Source organism: Phasianus colchicus, chromosome 3, assembly GCF_987193195.1.
Source record: "Phasianus colchicus chromosome 3, bPhaCol1.hap1.1, whole genome shotgun sequence".
NCBI classification, from domain to species: domain Eukaryota; kingdom Metazoa; phylum Chordata; class Aves; order Galliformes; family Phasianidae; genus Phasianus; species Phasianus colchicus.
Genome location: NC_143438.1, coordinates 30,859,553 through 30,873,797, shown reverse-complemented (window position 1 = coordinate 30,873,797; position 14,245 = coordinate 30,859,553). Strand labels below are relative to the sequence as shown.

At 37.7% G+C, this 14,245-nt stretch overlaps 1 protein-coding gene across 4 annotated transcripts in view; it reads left to right on the top strand.

Moving 5' to 3' along the window:
• Positions 1-14,245, top strand: part of TMEM245 (transmembrane protein 245) — a 79,408-nt gene that overhangs the window by 6,004 nt on the left and 59,159 nt on the right. For 3 of the 4 annotated variants that reach the window (XM_090137206.1, XM_031589149.2, XM_090137207.1), the window contains exons 2-5: positions 3,933-4,050; positions 4,874-4,975; positions 5,931-6,038; positions 10,792-11,001. In XM_090137206.1, coding sequence (XP_089993332.1) covers positions 3,933-4,050; positions 4,874-4,975; positions 5,931-6,038; positions 10,792-11,001 — 538 coding nt within the window. Of the gene's footprint in view, positions 1-3,932; positions 4,051-4,873; positions 4,976-5,930; positions 6,039-6,479; positions 6,483-9,607; positions 9,692-10,791; positions 11,002-14,245 lie in introns of all 4 variants that reach the window. The other variant, XM_090137208.1, reaches the window with a different exon arrangement.

Sequence of the window (14,245 nt, the reverse complement as noted above, 5' to 3'; positions counted from 1 at the left end):
TCAGTTATGCTTTCTTCATTCTGCTCAGCTCTGCACGTTGTGGGATCTGGTGTACTGTGGAAGAAGCAGAAGAGTCTCATGAAATGAATTTTGGTTCTGAAAAGTGGAATAAAAATGATGGGTCCATAATTCCTCACTTACCGTGTTATCTTTTTTCTTGTTTAGAAAAACATTTTCAATTAGATGAAGAAAACATTGTGATGTTTGTCATGGCATAGAGTTGGCTTTTAGTCACGCATGTAATACCTTACATGGATTCAGTTTTTAAGAATGTACTTTCCTGCTCAGCTTTTGCCATCATTCATTCCTTTGCCAGTGAGGAGGGAGAGGTTAGAAATAATGTCACAAGATCTCTGGCTGGCATCATCTGGTGTAACACTGCTTTAATGTTTGTGAAACAAGCATGGAGTGCCTGAGAAGACTCCGTGCATGTGGAATGACTGCTGCTGATTGCAAAAGGCTAAAATGATGAAATTCCTTTTTTTTTTAATAGGGATTTGTATGAGACCTAGGTATGCATATACTTGAGACAACTTGCTTGGAACCATCCCCCTGTCGATCTATAATTTGATTTTGAAAGTAAGTAAGAATTGTATGGTCTGTAGGAGAGGTGAGGCTGCATCTCCATCAGTAGGAGAGAAGGGAAGTGCTGCTTTCACTAGCAGTGAAGTATTAAATGAGCTCAGTCGTAAAGCTTCTCCCTTAAAGATTAACCTGCTGATGCCAAGAATGCGCTCTGTAAATAAAAAGTGGAATTTATTGTAAAGAGTTGAGGAGTTGAGGAATAAGAGAGAGCTCATTCTCATTGAAAACAGATGCCAGAGCCAAACCATTTCTTGTATTTTTAAATTCTTCATCTTTAACTGGAACTGAAAACTTTTGCTAACATTGGTTGAAACAGTCGTGCTAATAAATCTTACACTTTCTGACAGTAAGGTTAAAAAGAGAAATCAGAATGCTAAAGCAGGTACTTAATGTAAAAGCTGCAGCCTTTTTGCGGTGTAGTTTTGACTCCAGGTGGCAATTGAAAGAGAACTGAAGCCCCTCAGACTTGCTTAGGTAACTAAAGATCTGCTGTTTTAAAGTTACTGCTGTAACCCAAAAGTGGATGCTGAAATATGAGAAATTGCTCTGCAGTTATAGAACTGTTTGTTCAGAGAAGTATACAGCTTATTTCACAGAATCACTGAATGGCCCGGGTTGGAAGGGACCTCAAGGATCAAGAATCTCCAACTCCCCTGCCACATGCAGGGCCACCAACCTCCCCATTTAATACTAGACCAGTTAATACTAGACCTGCTACTATTTATATGTTTGGTGTTAATATATCTGAAAGTAAAGCAACTGTTTTGTTTATTTAGCAAAGAATGCTGGAAAAGGGAAGACATTTAAGGAAGGAGGTCTCTGTCTGCTCAGACCATGAGGATAAATGAAGGAAGGAAGAGGGAAAGCTTTTAAATGCTGATATATGGGGGTTGTTCATTAGTGTAAATATTGGATTGAATAAGCATTTAAAATGCAGAGTAGATGGTGAAAGGCATCTATGACTGACTTCTGTTTAATAAACAGTTAACGGCAGCTACTGTATTTTGCAGTATCTGAAGAGTGTGCATTAGTTACCTGGTTAACTGTGCCTGCATAAATCACATCTGTGTACATTGTGGGTTAGGGTGGCTTGTGTATCCACAGTTAAACTTAATTTCATTGAAAGCGCAGTGTCTGTTATTCTTCATTTCCATGGAGACAGTTGTTGCAATGGTCATGTTACTGTTCTCATAGTCAAAATGTTTAGAGACCATCCGGGGAAAAAGAAAAAGAGGGAAAATTATATAACAGGCACTTAAAGAAACAAAAAATTCCAAAAATCAGAACTAAGCTGTTGCCAAGTTAGAAAGGGATAAAATCCTAGTCTTTGTCAATGCGAGTTAATTTGCTCTGTCAGCTGCTTTCAGCCATGAATTGTTGGAAGGAGGCTACCCCAGTTCCCATTCAGCGTGTCCCTTGCAGCGTAGGGAAGCTCTACTGAGTTTTGAGAGGTTCTTCGATGTAAGGTAAACTGATGGTGAGTTGATCACACTGCAGTATCGCTGAGGTGAAACCTCTTGAACCAGCCAGATGGCTGCATGGTTCGTTTACAGGCATTGAGGATTGCTACTGTTCGATTTCTAAAACAAAATGACTCATTTATTCTAAAATAATCTCTTTCTCTCTGATCAATAGAAATTAAGAATACTTCTACTTGGGTCATTTGCCAAGCTTTTAGAAATGAGTATTGATGAACAGAACAGGAGTAATTATTCAACAGCATGCGCTAGCTTAGTTCAGCTACAGGCACACCTTAAGGCAGTGGAGCACGTTTTGGTTTGTTGGCTATTAACCATAGGCTCATGTCTGGCCTCCCACTCTTGGTTTATTTTTCATTGGAAAATCTAATAGATTGAACTTACCGTGTCTGTTGTTGGTAATTTGCCACTAAAAGTTAAAAATTGTCTCCAATGGCATGTGCATCACACAGATGTTGTGTGGCTGACATTAAGGAGAACGGTGTCGTCTTGGAACTCTCCCTGTTGTGCTACAATATGACTTCTGGATGAATTTGATTGATGTTGCTTTTAGCATGCTGCTATGGGTCAAACCTGATTTATTTATTTATTTTAAATCTTAATGTTTATGACTTGTAATAAGTTCTAGGTTTTAGTGTTTGCTGGAGTAGTCACACAGACTCCTTCACTGAGGGTCTGCCTCTTCCGTGTCATAAAGCAGAATAGAGGTGAATGCTCATTCATTCACTGTGTTCTGCTGTTCTGCCTAATTGCTTGTTCCCTGTCTCTGCCAGTGCATTCTTAGCTTTTGCAGCGAAGTCTGATTCAGCAAATGCAGTTAATAACAGCTCTGTTCAAGCTTTGTTGGGATTTATGAATGGGAATTCAAAGCTTTTCTTAACTGGTTATGGATAGGGAGTCAGAATGTTTGTTGAATTTGGGGCAGAAGTATCTCACACGTATGAGGTATATTTAATAAGAATGCATTATTGAAACTTTTATAAGTTTTTATACCATTAATAATATTAACTTATTTTATAAGTAAGTTTTCATACTTATTTCACCTCTTCTACTGTGCATCGGCTATCTCCTGCAGCCTTTTATGGTTTCTGCATTCTTTTTTTCATCATTTTCAAGCTTAAATTCTTCATCTCCAGATTTAATTATAGAACTCTGTCTCTCATGTCATTAATCTGATAAGCAGATTTATACCTGCTTTTTACAAGTGGTGTAACTGAAATAGTGGTACTTAATTTTTTACTGCAGAACCATTTTATAGCTTCAGTAAAATGAGTTTTGATAAAATTCCATTTGACAAGTTTTAAAGTCATGACTTTTGTGAATGAAAGCTGCTGGGGATAAACTTTTTTTTTTCTTTTCTTTTTTTTTTTGTCTTTCCTAATGACAGTCTTTAGTATAAAGCACCGTTATTTCTTTGAGCTGGAGCACAGAAGCTGGCAAGTTGTGCTGTGGTGGACTGAGCGGTGCTCTGCTGGCTCTGTGTCCCCTAAAGCCCCACTGGTGCTGCTTCTGGCCCTGTGTCATTTAGACTCCCATCTTTCCCTAGTAGTTCCAGAGTAGGTGCTTGGACTCTGCTGGATAACCTCCTCCAGGGTTTCTGTCAAGCAAAGAGTGTATTCCCCCTCACGTTCAGACCGTACTGATGTCAGGCCAAAGGCATGTGTGGCCTTATCTCCTTACACTTCGCACCGACTTTGCACTCCTCTCGCATGCAGGCCGAGGTCCTGTGCTTGATCCTTCTTTAAGAAGCCTACATTTCAGAATTGGAACCTGACATCAAGCTCCTCACTACAGCAGCTAGAGGTGCGTGTGCACAATTACCGCTGTTCTATGTGTATGTGTACATACCTGTGTGTCTTTTTCTTACAGATATGGACATTGGTAGTTGGTTACCTGTTGATGGTTTCATTCAAGTGGAATGAAAGCACCGAGCGTTACCTGAAAGCAGTCTCTGTCCCTGTGTGGATCATGCTGCTCTTTCACTTAGGTGAGTAACAAATTATTTTTCTATTGCGTCCGTATGTAAAATACATTTAATAGTAGTACTAGAAGCAAGAAAACCCATCTGTGTCAGCAGTCATTAAGCAAGTCTATATCAACAGTAGCAAATAAATTTATCAGTAGTCTGTGTAATCTGTGATGCAAATATAAGATTATAATAGAATATGACTATAGTAATTGATTTTACATAGTTAAGGAAGTCAGATTACATTATCATATGAGTTTATGGTGACAGTGTTAAGCAAATAATAAAGGACTATAATGATGAAGGATTTCAGAACATATTCCGTGATTTACTTTGCTTTAGCAGCAAGTTTCAGGGATTGTGATGAACACGTAGGCATGCTTTGCTGAGGTTTGTAGCTGCAGATAGCGATTTTGCATTAGCTTATGTTTTGTAGTCTTGTATTTTCTGGAAATACGAGATGAAAAGTTGAAGCCCAAGAAGGCACTGCTTGATAACCACTCTAGAGATCTAAAATAAATCCCTGTCTTTTTAGGAAGGGGGATTTGGTTTGCCTCTGAATTCTAAAATGTTTTTACTTCATGTATATCTTAATGTAATTTTAGATGTATCAGCATAGTTTAGGTCACTGACATTAGAAATGGTAGCAGCTTGGCTTATTAATAGAGAAACTTGCTCACCTGCTTTTCTTATTCTTCCATGGGAATGCAAGAATCATGTTTGTTTTATGACACTTAGTTTCTGCCTAGATTTTTGTTTGTGGGGTGCTTACCTTGGTTTTCCTAAGTGTAGTGATTATTAATAGTCTAATTTTTGTTGTTGTTAAAAATACCGTATTTTTCAGCTTCTGTGGCAGGCTCCTGGAGAATTCCTGTGTTCCTGGTTATAGTTGTTCTGATGACTGTAGGCATGTTGCATGACCAGCAGAACGGAAAGGAGTCTTCAGGTAAGAAGTGAATCTCTATTTCTTTCATAATTGAGGCAAAAGATCTGTGAAGTCGAGAATCGGGATTGTATTAACTGTAAATTCAATATCATGTGGATTGGAAGAATTTACTGGAAGATTTTAGTACATTTATAACAAAGTGGTTTATGCGTGCTGAAGTGAATCTTCAGGTTTTTTTACAGAAAATCTTTGAAATGGATAATTTCCTTTCCATAGCAAAGTAGAGACTCATTATCAATCCCTCTTAACTACAGTTTAGAATATATTTCTATAATTTAACGCTAAAGAATCCTATGTATAGCCTCAAGCATAAAGAAAGCGCAGGGAAAAGGGAATCAAAGGCTAATTTTGAAAGAAAGGATCAGTATGGGTTTAGTAGCTCTTGTAATATTGTGTGTGAGAGAAATTGAGACAACTTCATCCAGCAAGCTTCTGCTATCTAATCATTTCTGGTTAATGTATGTTTTATGGTTTGTGTTTAGACTTTGAGAAAAAACAATTTTTTCCTGTTGCAAATCAATTTAGGATATAAATAAATGTCATCTGTTCCTACCTAGTAATAGTTGTATGGCTACTTTAGGAAGCTTCTTTCCTGTTTTGCTGTTACTGTTTTCCTGAACGTCATCATCATCTTGGTTAGTAAAACTATCTGCTGTAGAGATTTTTAGATTAGCTGAACTGTCAGCAACTGCAAATGACTTTGTGAGTAGCAGCTCACTAGCAAGGGAAGTGTAAATAACTGCTTTTGTGTTTTGCTTCCAGTTGTATTGTGATACTAAAATTAATAGCACTCATTCGTGTTTGATAACACTGACTATAGCTAAGTATCAGTCAGTATAATTTATTTCATTTGACAGCTTCAGTGGATATCAAGAAACACATAAAACATCTTAGGACTTGAGTTTTTTGTTTGTTTTTCTTTTTTTCTTAAATTACATACACATATATTTTATAGGGGCAGAGCTTCCTGGTCAGATGATTTCCATTGCTGCTTCAACAATTGCCATGGCAATTTCTGTGACAGAAGATGAATCCAGTAATGAACGTTCCTCACAACCCTCAGGTGACTGAATTCTCTGTAAGAAGACATTTAAATCTGCTCTGACAGCATGAAATTAGAAGGAATAAAGAACAAATTTCAAAGTAGGCCCTCTGTTTTTCATTTGTAACAAAATAGCACATTTGTACTTCATCAAAGTGATTTATCTGTTTTGAAAAAAATGCTAAGAAGGCTATATATAAAAACCAGCTTTCAAATTATAGTATGTGGCTGTCTACATCTAGAAAACTAGCAGATTTTATTCTCAGAATGAGGACATTTTTTCCTTGTCTTTATTTTATTTACTTTGTTTACTCTTTTTGATTTGTTGTCTGTTACAAGATATAACTGGAGCAGGTACAGGCAGAGAAGAATAAAATTTCTGTACATCATAGTGACAAAAAGACTTCACTCTCTTTTTCAGCTGGCATGATTAATGTCTTTCCTTTAGTGAGTTTACTTGAGAATGTAGCTTGAGTCATGACATTTCACTTAAAACAACAGAAGTCTATAAGAAATGGTTTCAGAATGTTGCAAAGCGGATGTTTAGATATCCATCACTGGTTTTGAGCTTTACCATCATTTTTCTGAGTAGGCCTTTATGGAATGGCGTGGGATACTTGAAAAATAAGCTATTACGGAGACCTGACAATTGAAAGGTTTCATCAATTTCCTGTGAAACAGGTCATTCAACTTGACAGAATATAAGCTTCCAAAGCATCAGCTTGAAATTGGTTGTGTCTGAGTGGTCTACTTGAACACAGGATGTTCTTTATATCCTCTGTAATGAGGGAATTGTGAAGAGGAGGAAACATAGTGAGCGTGCAAGAGAATCCTTTGAGCATGCTATGTTAAAAGTGTCTAAAGAGTGGCTTCTGTGAAACTAAGAAGTTACTTCAGCAGCTGGGTAAAAAGCAGTTGATGTAGATCAGTCTCTTCAGAAATTTTTTGTTGAAACAAACACACTTCCAAATTTTAAATATATCAGTGTAAACTGTGCTTGAAAACAGACTTGTTTTTTAAATATGAAAAGGACTGTGGACAACATACTTTTTTCTCATCTTTATTTCTACATTTTACAAGACTATCATGAAAATCAATACAGAACACCATGGACATATCCTGAAATTTCAGAATGGAGCATTGTCATAGAATCATAGAATCACAAGTTTGGAAACAACCTATAAGATCATCTAGTCCAACCATCTTCACATTGCCACTGCTACCACAAGCTATTAAACCACATCTCGTAGCTCCTCATCCAGACACCTCTTGAACACTGCCAGGGACAGTGACTCCACCACCTCCCTGGGCAGCCATTCCAGTGCCTGACCACTCATTGTGTGGCAGCCCATCACTGCCATTGTGTGGCAGCCTTCTTTTATTGCTCTTTCTTATATTTAATTTTAGAAGTGAGTGGTGGTGTTTTTGCCTGGATTTTGAACATACAGTTAGGAGGCAGTCTCCCACAGATCTGTAGTGTAAACAGTTGTGGTTTTCTTTATTGCTGTTTTTTTTTTTTCTTTTTTAACTTACGTGTTAGTTTTAATTTCTTTTCCTCTTCAAGACAACTTCTTTTCTGTTTTCAAATTAAGTTCCCTCTAGGCTGGAAGCAAACTACAGCAGTTTCATAAAGGTGTCTTTTTTATTGTGTTTGTTTGTTTTATTCTGTTTTTTGGGTTTTTTTTTTTTTTGAGGCAATTAGGCAGTATTGTATTTTTTGGCTTGTGAATGCTGCTGTTTTTTTCCTTCACAACAGGAAAAGGACAAATACAGAGTTTCCTGTCTACTTCTCATATGTAAAGACTGCATTTAATAAGGTTTTGTAGAACCTGAAGATACTCTGAAGATTCTGATAATCCTCCATTTGTATTAAGGAGACATCCATATCTTGGTTTGCAAAGCTCATCTTGTCAACAAAATCTGACTTGTTTCATTTGCAGTGTTTGTTTTTTGAGCTGGATCAGCTTCTGTGATCTGACTTGAAGGATACAGAGCTCTTGGAATGGCTCCAGAGGAGGGCCACTAAGATGATCAGAGGGCTGGAGCACCCCTCCTATGAAGAAAGGTTGAGGGAACTGTGCTTGTTTAGCTTGGAGAAGAGAAGGCTTTGGGGAGACCTCACTGTGGCCTTCCAGTACTTGAAGGGAGCATATAAGCAGGAGGGGCTACAACCGTTTACATGGGTTGATGGTGGTAGGACAAGGGAGAATGGTTTTAAGCTAAGATGAGGAGGTTTGGATTAGATATTAGGAGGAAGTTTTTCACACAGAGGGTGGTGACACACTAGAACAGGTTGCCCAAGGAGGTTGCGGACGCCCCATCCCTGGAGGCATTCAAGGCCAGGCTGGATGTGGCTCTGGGCAGCCTGGTCTGGTGGTTAATGGCCCTGTCCATGGCAGGGGGGTTGAAACTAGATGATCATTGTGGTCCTTTTCAACCCAGGCCGTTCTGTGAATTTATGATATAGTCACCTGAATGGCAGTTCTGACGCTGAGAAGTCTGACGGGAAGAATACTGTGAGGTCGTTGGCAGTTCCAGTACAGTTTGGCTCAAAGTACTGTAAAACTACATTCTGAAAAAGCTATTGTATCCTAGTATTTCCAAGGATTTTTGTAGTCTTTTTTTCCTCTTCCCACGTTCTTTTTTTCCTGTCATCTTATTCCCACCTGTGTTTTGCATTCTCTGTAGTCTGCTTATGTTCTAGAGTAAGTGACAGAGAAAGAGTAAGAGAATGATTGAGTTTAATTGGTACTACTCAACATTATTGTTGAGTTACTTAGTTTTCTTTATAGCAGAAATCCATTCCAGCACACTTTTATTGCCAGAAGGGGTAATATTCTTTTCTTCTTTCATAAAAGTGACAGTACTAAGTGCTTTTGGGGCAAAAAGTATCAGATAACTTTCATCTTGAGACGAAGGCTTTGCCAAATTAAATTCCATTGTTTTCTATTGTGGCTTTTAGAATTGTCTTCTCTTTGAGTTTCTGCTTGTTTTCACGTTACTTCTTATACTGATTATAGCAATTCTGGAGAAAAAGTAAAAAAGAAAGGTGTTGAGTAAGTTGAATAGATGGGGCAAATTCTCGATTATGAACATACTGCTTTCTTTAGTGCTTTATTATTAAACATTTGTGCTTTTTTTTTTTTTCTTCTTTAAACTGCAAGGTACAGGGGAAAGATAGACCTCTTTATTTCTTATGACAGTAACATTCTGCCTTTCTTTTTAGGAAAGCTTCTGTTTACAGGTAACTTCCTTTCCCCTTATGAAAAATTAGCTTGGATCTTTTTATCCAAAGTTCATATATGAGAGAGCTGGCCTTCATCTGTTTGAAACGTGAACTGATTTGCTAAGAAGCACTCCACCTAGGCCATCTGCTGAATTTGGCTGCTTGCTGAGCTCCTTCTTTCAGATTGCCTCCTGTAACCCCTTTGAGAATATTCACCAGATATGTTACCTGCAACCAGCTGATGTTTCTGTTATCTTCCAGTGTCTGTCAGTTAGTTGAATCAGTACATCTGTTCTGTGGTATTAGTGAGGTTTCAAAGTACTTATAATAAGCTCTAAAAGTAGTTCCCCTTACTTGTAGAAAGACCAGTGTAGATTTCTAAAACAAAAGAAGAGCATTCATCAAGTGTGTGGAGTGGCAGAATCTGTTACTTACCACTTGTTCACATGCGACAAATCTGCCTTTTCTCTGCTTAAGGTGTTAATGCTTTAGTCTAGGAGTGTCTTTAGTAAAGGTGCATTAGAGCTAAAATTGCATGTATGATGTGTGTGTTTTTTTTTAATGTACGCGTCGTATTGTTATACAGTTTCTAAAGCAGTTTTTCTTTATGGGGGGAAAGTGCTGTTGATGTGACATGAATCCAGTTTTCATTGCTTACCTGCTGCTGTGTGTACGACACAGCAAATTACCTTTTATTCATTAGCACAGAGTAGCTTTTCAGGTTTTCTTATATTCCCATTCTTCCATTATGGCTATGTTTTTCATATGATGTTGCATGGGAAACTTCCTTTTGCCTCAAGGGGCCGAGCAGCAGGGATGCAGTAAAAGCTGATACTGGTATTCACAGAAAGAGATTGTTCTATTTACAAGAACTTTAATTTGGACATAGTATTTTTGCCTGAAGTTACTATTTGCTGTTTACTCTTAAATAACGTCATTTTTAACCCGTCACCTTACATTTATTTTCAAATTGAACTTTGCTGGTTTATAAATGAATGGCAACATTTGTTATCTACTAATCTGTGCTTGCTTTAGACAAATCAGGATCACAGTGAGTGCTATGTTGGTAATGTGAGCATTCAAAAAAGTGTAGTAAGAAGATTATAAGATATAAGCACCCTCTTTGATTTATGCTCCTTTTTGCTTAAAAGAGTTTTGAGCAAATCTGAGTTTCTTTTTGAGTCCTTGAAAAGATCTAAGACAAAAATTTCTGCTTTCCTGAGGTTTCCAGATTTTTGTGGTTGTTTGCTAAAGTACATATAGCTCGCAATTAACAAGTGCCAATAAGAGGCCTCTTAGAGGCTGTAGCATCTCTTTTTCTCTTCCTACCTGTAGTGTCTGACGTGTGATTTGGGAAAGCCTATGCAGTCCTGTTCTAGTTTTTCAAGTCAGAGATCGGTGTCAAGGCTGTCCCTGTCATCTAGTGGAATTACAAAGAACTAAAAATAGCAACAACACAAGATCAACAACAAGATAAGCTGGCTGTAGGGAGCAATATTCTGTTCTGTGGTGGAGATTAATGTGATAACTTGCTTTTGTTTGTTTTAGATGCCACAGAAGGTGATCCACCTCCACAAACTTCGTCATCTTTCTCCTCTGCATCGTCTTCTGGGAACAGACAAAGACCTGAGATTGGTTCTTTTCTTAAAAAAAAGAAAACTAGTGATGTTTACTTCGTTACACTTGTGTGGGCAATTGTTATTGTCCAGATCTGGCTAAATTTCTGGATTGTGCAGCTATTGCCAGTGCCTTTTGCAGGTAGTAATATAATTACTATGTGTGTTTTTTTAAATGATGACTTTGGGTAGCTGTAGGCTTTGTGTAAAGTGAAGTAAAAGAAAAGGTCTATAGGCTTATAAAAAGCTTTACATTTTAAAAAGCTCTAATGACTTTCTGTTTTCAGGTGTTCAGAGTTCAACAGCATCAATGTTATCTTTGAACTGTAGTTTCAAATAGGATTAATGTGGGCTGTCTGTTACCGTGTAGTGGACAACAGTCACTGTAAAATTGCTTTGTCCGATGACTGTCGTCACTACGTACGTTACCTGGAACAATTTAGTGCCACACCTTAGATTGTAGGAATGCTTTTGGTTTGAAGTACTTTTGTTTTCTTCCTCTTGCTGTCTTGTCTTTCATGTTTCTGTACGTATTGACAGAAAATATTTTTGCTGCTATTAACTGTTGAAGTGCAACTCATATATCTGTTTTAATTTCCATTAAAAATATTTTGCTGAATTCTGTGAACAAATCACGAGATAAATTTGATTCTAATTCTAGCTCTCGGGCTAATTGGCTTTGTCACTTCACGTCTGTGCATCTGTTGTGTTACATATCAAGAAAGAATGGAATATTTGATAGCTGTCTGAGGAAGTGATTTAAAAGCTGAATGCCACTCCAGTAGCCTTTCTTGGAGGGTAGATAGGGAAGATAGGAACTCTAGAAATAAATGTGGCCTGCTGTGAATCTGAATTCTCTTTTCCCCTAGCTGTAAACAAAGTGAGTTCCTTGATTTCTTTTGGCTTTTCGCTAAACATTAACTATCAGCATTTTTAATGTATCTAGTACTATTTACCCCTTTTCCAAGTTTTGTGGGTGGGTCCAGCAAGCAGCAAAAGTGCCACAAAGCTGCTTGCTCTTTCCCTGTGCTTCCATGTGGGCTTATCCATAGGCTGTGTTGCCCCTACTGAGGCGCGTTGTCTAGCGCCGCAGTCCCTGTGAGTGTGCCTGCTCTCTAATGGGATGCTTCTGCTCCTCTGGTCTTTTTGTTCCTCCTCTCTGTTCATTTCTTCCCTGTTCTCTTCTACGTTCCTTCCTCCTCTCCTTCTCTAGCATTTTCTGCTCTTTTTTAAGAATGCTTTCATGGAGGCAGTACGTGTGGCTCAGCTGTGGCTCATTGAGGAGCTGGCTGGAACCATCCCATACTCTTCCCTAGTCTCTTTCCATGGAGGCCACTCTGCTACCTAGTACATAATGACATTATAGACTCTCCAGTCTCCTAAAAATCTCAAGGGTGATGTAATCATTGGAAATAACTGCTTGTGTGGGAGGGTAAAATGGACACAATAATTTTGCAGTTAGGCAGACAACAGTGGTTGGTTGTAAGCTTGATCCAGACAAATTTAGATCAGAGCACAAATCTATAACTGAAATTGATGAATACTACTGTTGCCAGTCCCTAAGGTTAAATCAGCTACCTGAGCAATCAACTCAAGCCAAAACAGAAATTAATTTTGAGAATGTTTGTGATCTGCTGTCTTAGGAAAAACACTGGGCCAGTAAGTGCTTTTTCTTAGCCACAGACAATGAATGTAACTCGATCACCACAAAAATGTTATGAGAAGTCAGTATAATGATGAACAGAGCTGAAATTATACGAGTGGGTCACATCAAGTGTGAGAAAGCAGATGAGAATAAACCCGATTTGTTAAAAGAGAAGTGGTATTAAAAATATGTAGTGGTGGAAAATAGCGGGGCGTATAAAGCAAGTTTTCTTGCAACTTTCCAATTTTGAGGCTGATAAATATACTTAAATTTAGAGACCTGGAGGAGATTGATTCTAGTGTGTTTGAAAACAAATGACAACAACAAATCTTGAAGTTTGAAGGGGTTACTTTTGATAGCATAACTCACACTAGTAGAAAGGATGCATGTGAAACAGGATTTAGATTATTAGTAATATCTTGCAACCATTAATGTTTTTTCTTGAAATAATTTTTCATTCAGTGGAATGAGATGCTTTTAAAATTGCTTAATGTAGAGGATAGAAAGTAATTATTCCACAAAATGAAAAGGTAGAAGGATAACTTTTGAATTCAAAAGCTAAGCAATAAACGAAATTTTGGGACACTCTGTAGCATTTGCTCAGTGATGTCAGCCTGGTATTTTCTTGCCTTCAGCTCTTTCATTTGCTTGTTTGTTCTGTCAAATATATATTTCGTTTTTTCTTTCGACTCTTTATCCTAATCTAATTTCAGCTGTGTGGTTGACTGTTGGACCTCTATATAACACATTTGCAGAATGTGTACAGTCAGTTACTTTAGAAGATACTGCTTAAATGTTTGTATTTAAATAATAGCAAAAGTTTAGAACGCCGTTTCAAATGTGTCACTTGCTTCTTGAAAATGGAAACTTTCCCTGTTTTGCCATTAGTGTATTTACCGTCAGTGGCATTCTGTCATACAAAGCTTCAGCCTACAAGTGCTGTAGGTTGGCACTGATGCTTTTCTCCTGTTTGTTTGTCTGATGATCTCTATAAGAAAGCTTACTAGATTATCTAATTTAAGAGACTAAATCCTGTATTAGCCACATGATGGTGCCAGAGGCAAGCAAACCAGATCTCAGTGAACTGTTGAGCGAGCTCTTTGTATACCTGAGTTGCTTTAACATAATGGGCTTTTGTGGAATCTTGATAAATGCACTGTGGATGTTAAAAGTTTGCCTTTGGGGCCATGGATGTCATTTTGGATATCTCCAAGTAGAAGCATAATGAGTGTTTTGCATGACGGGAGGATTGTTGTAGTATGGAAGTGTGGCAGTGAGTAATGCATCTAATGTGGAGAAAAATAATCTTTTTTAAAACTGTGTTTGAATCTAGTGATGGGGAGGTCAGTAAATATGATATAAAGGATCGTGTAATGTTTTTAGCGACTCATATGTTCTCATTGATATTCCAGTAAAATCAATTGTAATACAAAGGTTGAATAAAAAAGAATATGGCAAAAAACATCAGGATATTAAAAGCCCATAAGGAGAGTTTTGTATGTAGCATTCTTTCTTTGCTTTCACATTCTTTATCATGATTCTTTACTAGTTTTGAGTATATACTCAGTAAGCGAAGGAGAACAGAGATGTCTTAGAAAAAGACTTGTGTGGATGTCTCTGGGCAGTATCTTATCGGAGGTGAACAGATACCTGTGTGTTTTTTTTTCCTTAACTGTAGTGCTAGACTTTTCTAGTGTTGTTAAGTACAGTGGATCCACATTATGAATATTGGAGAAAAGCT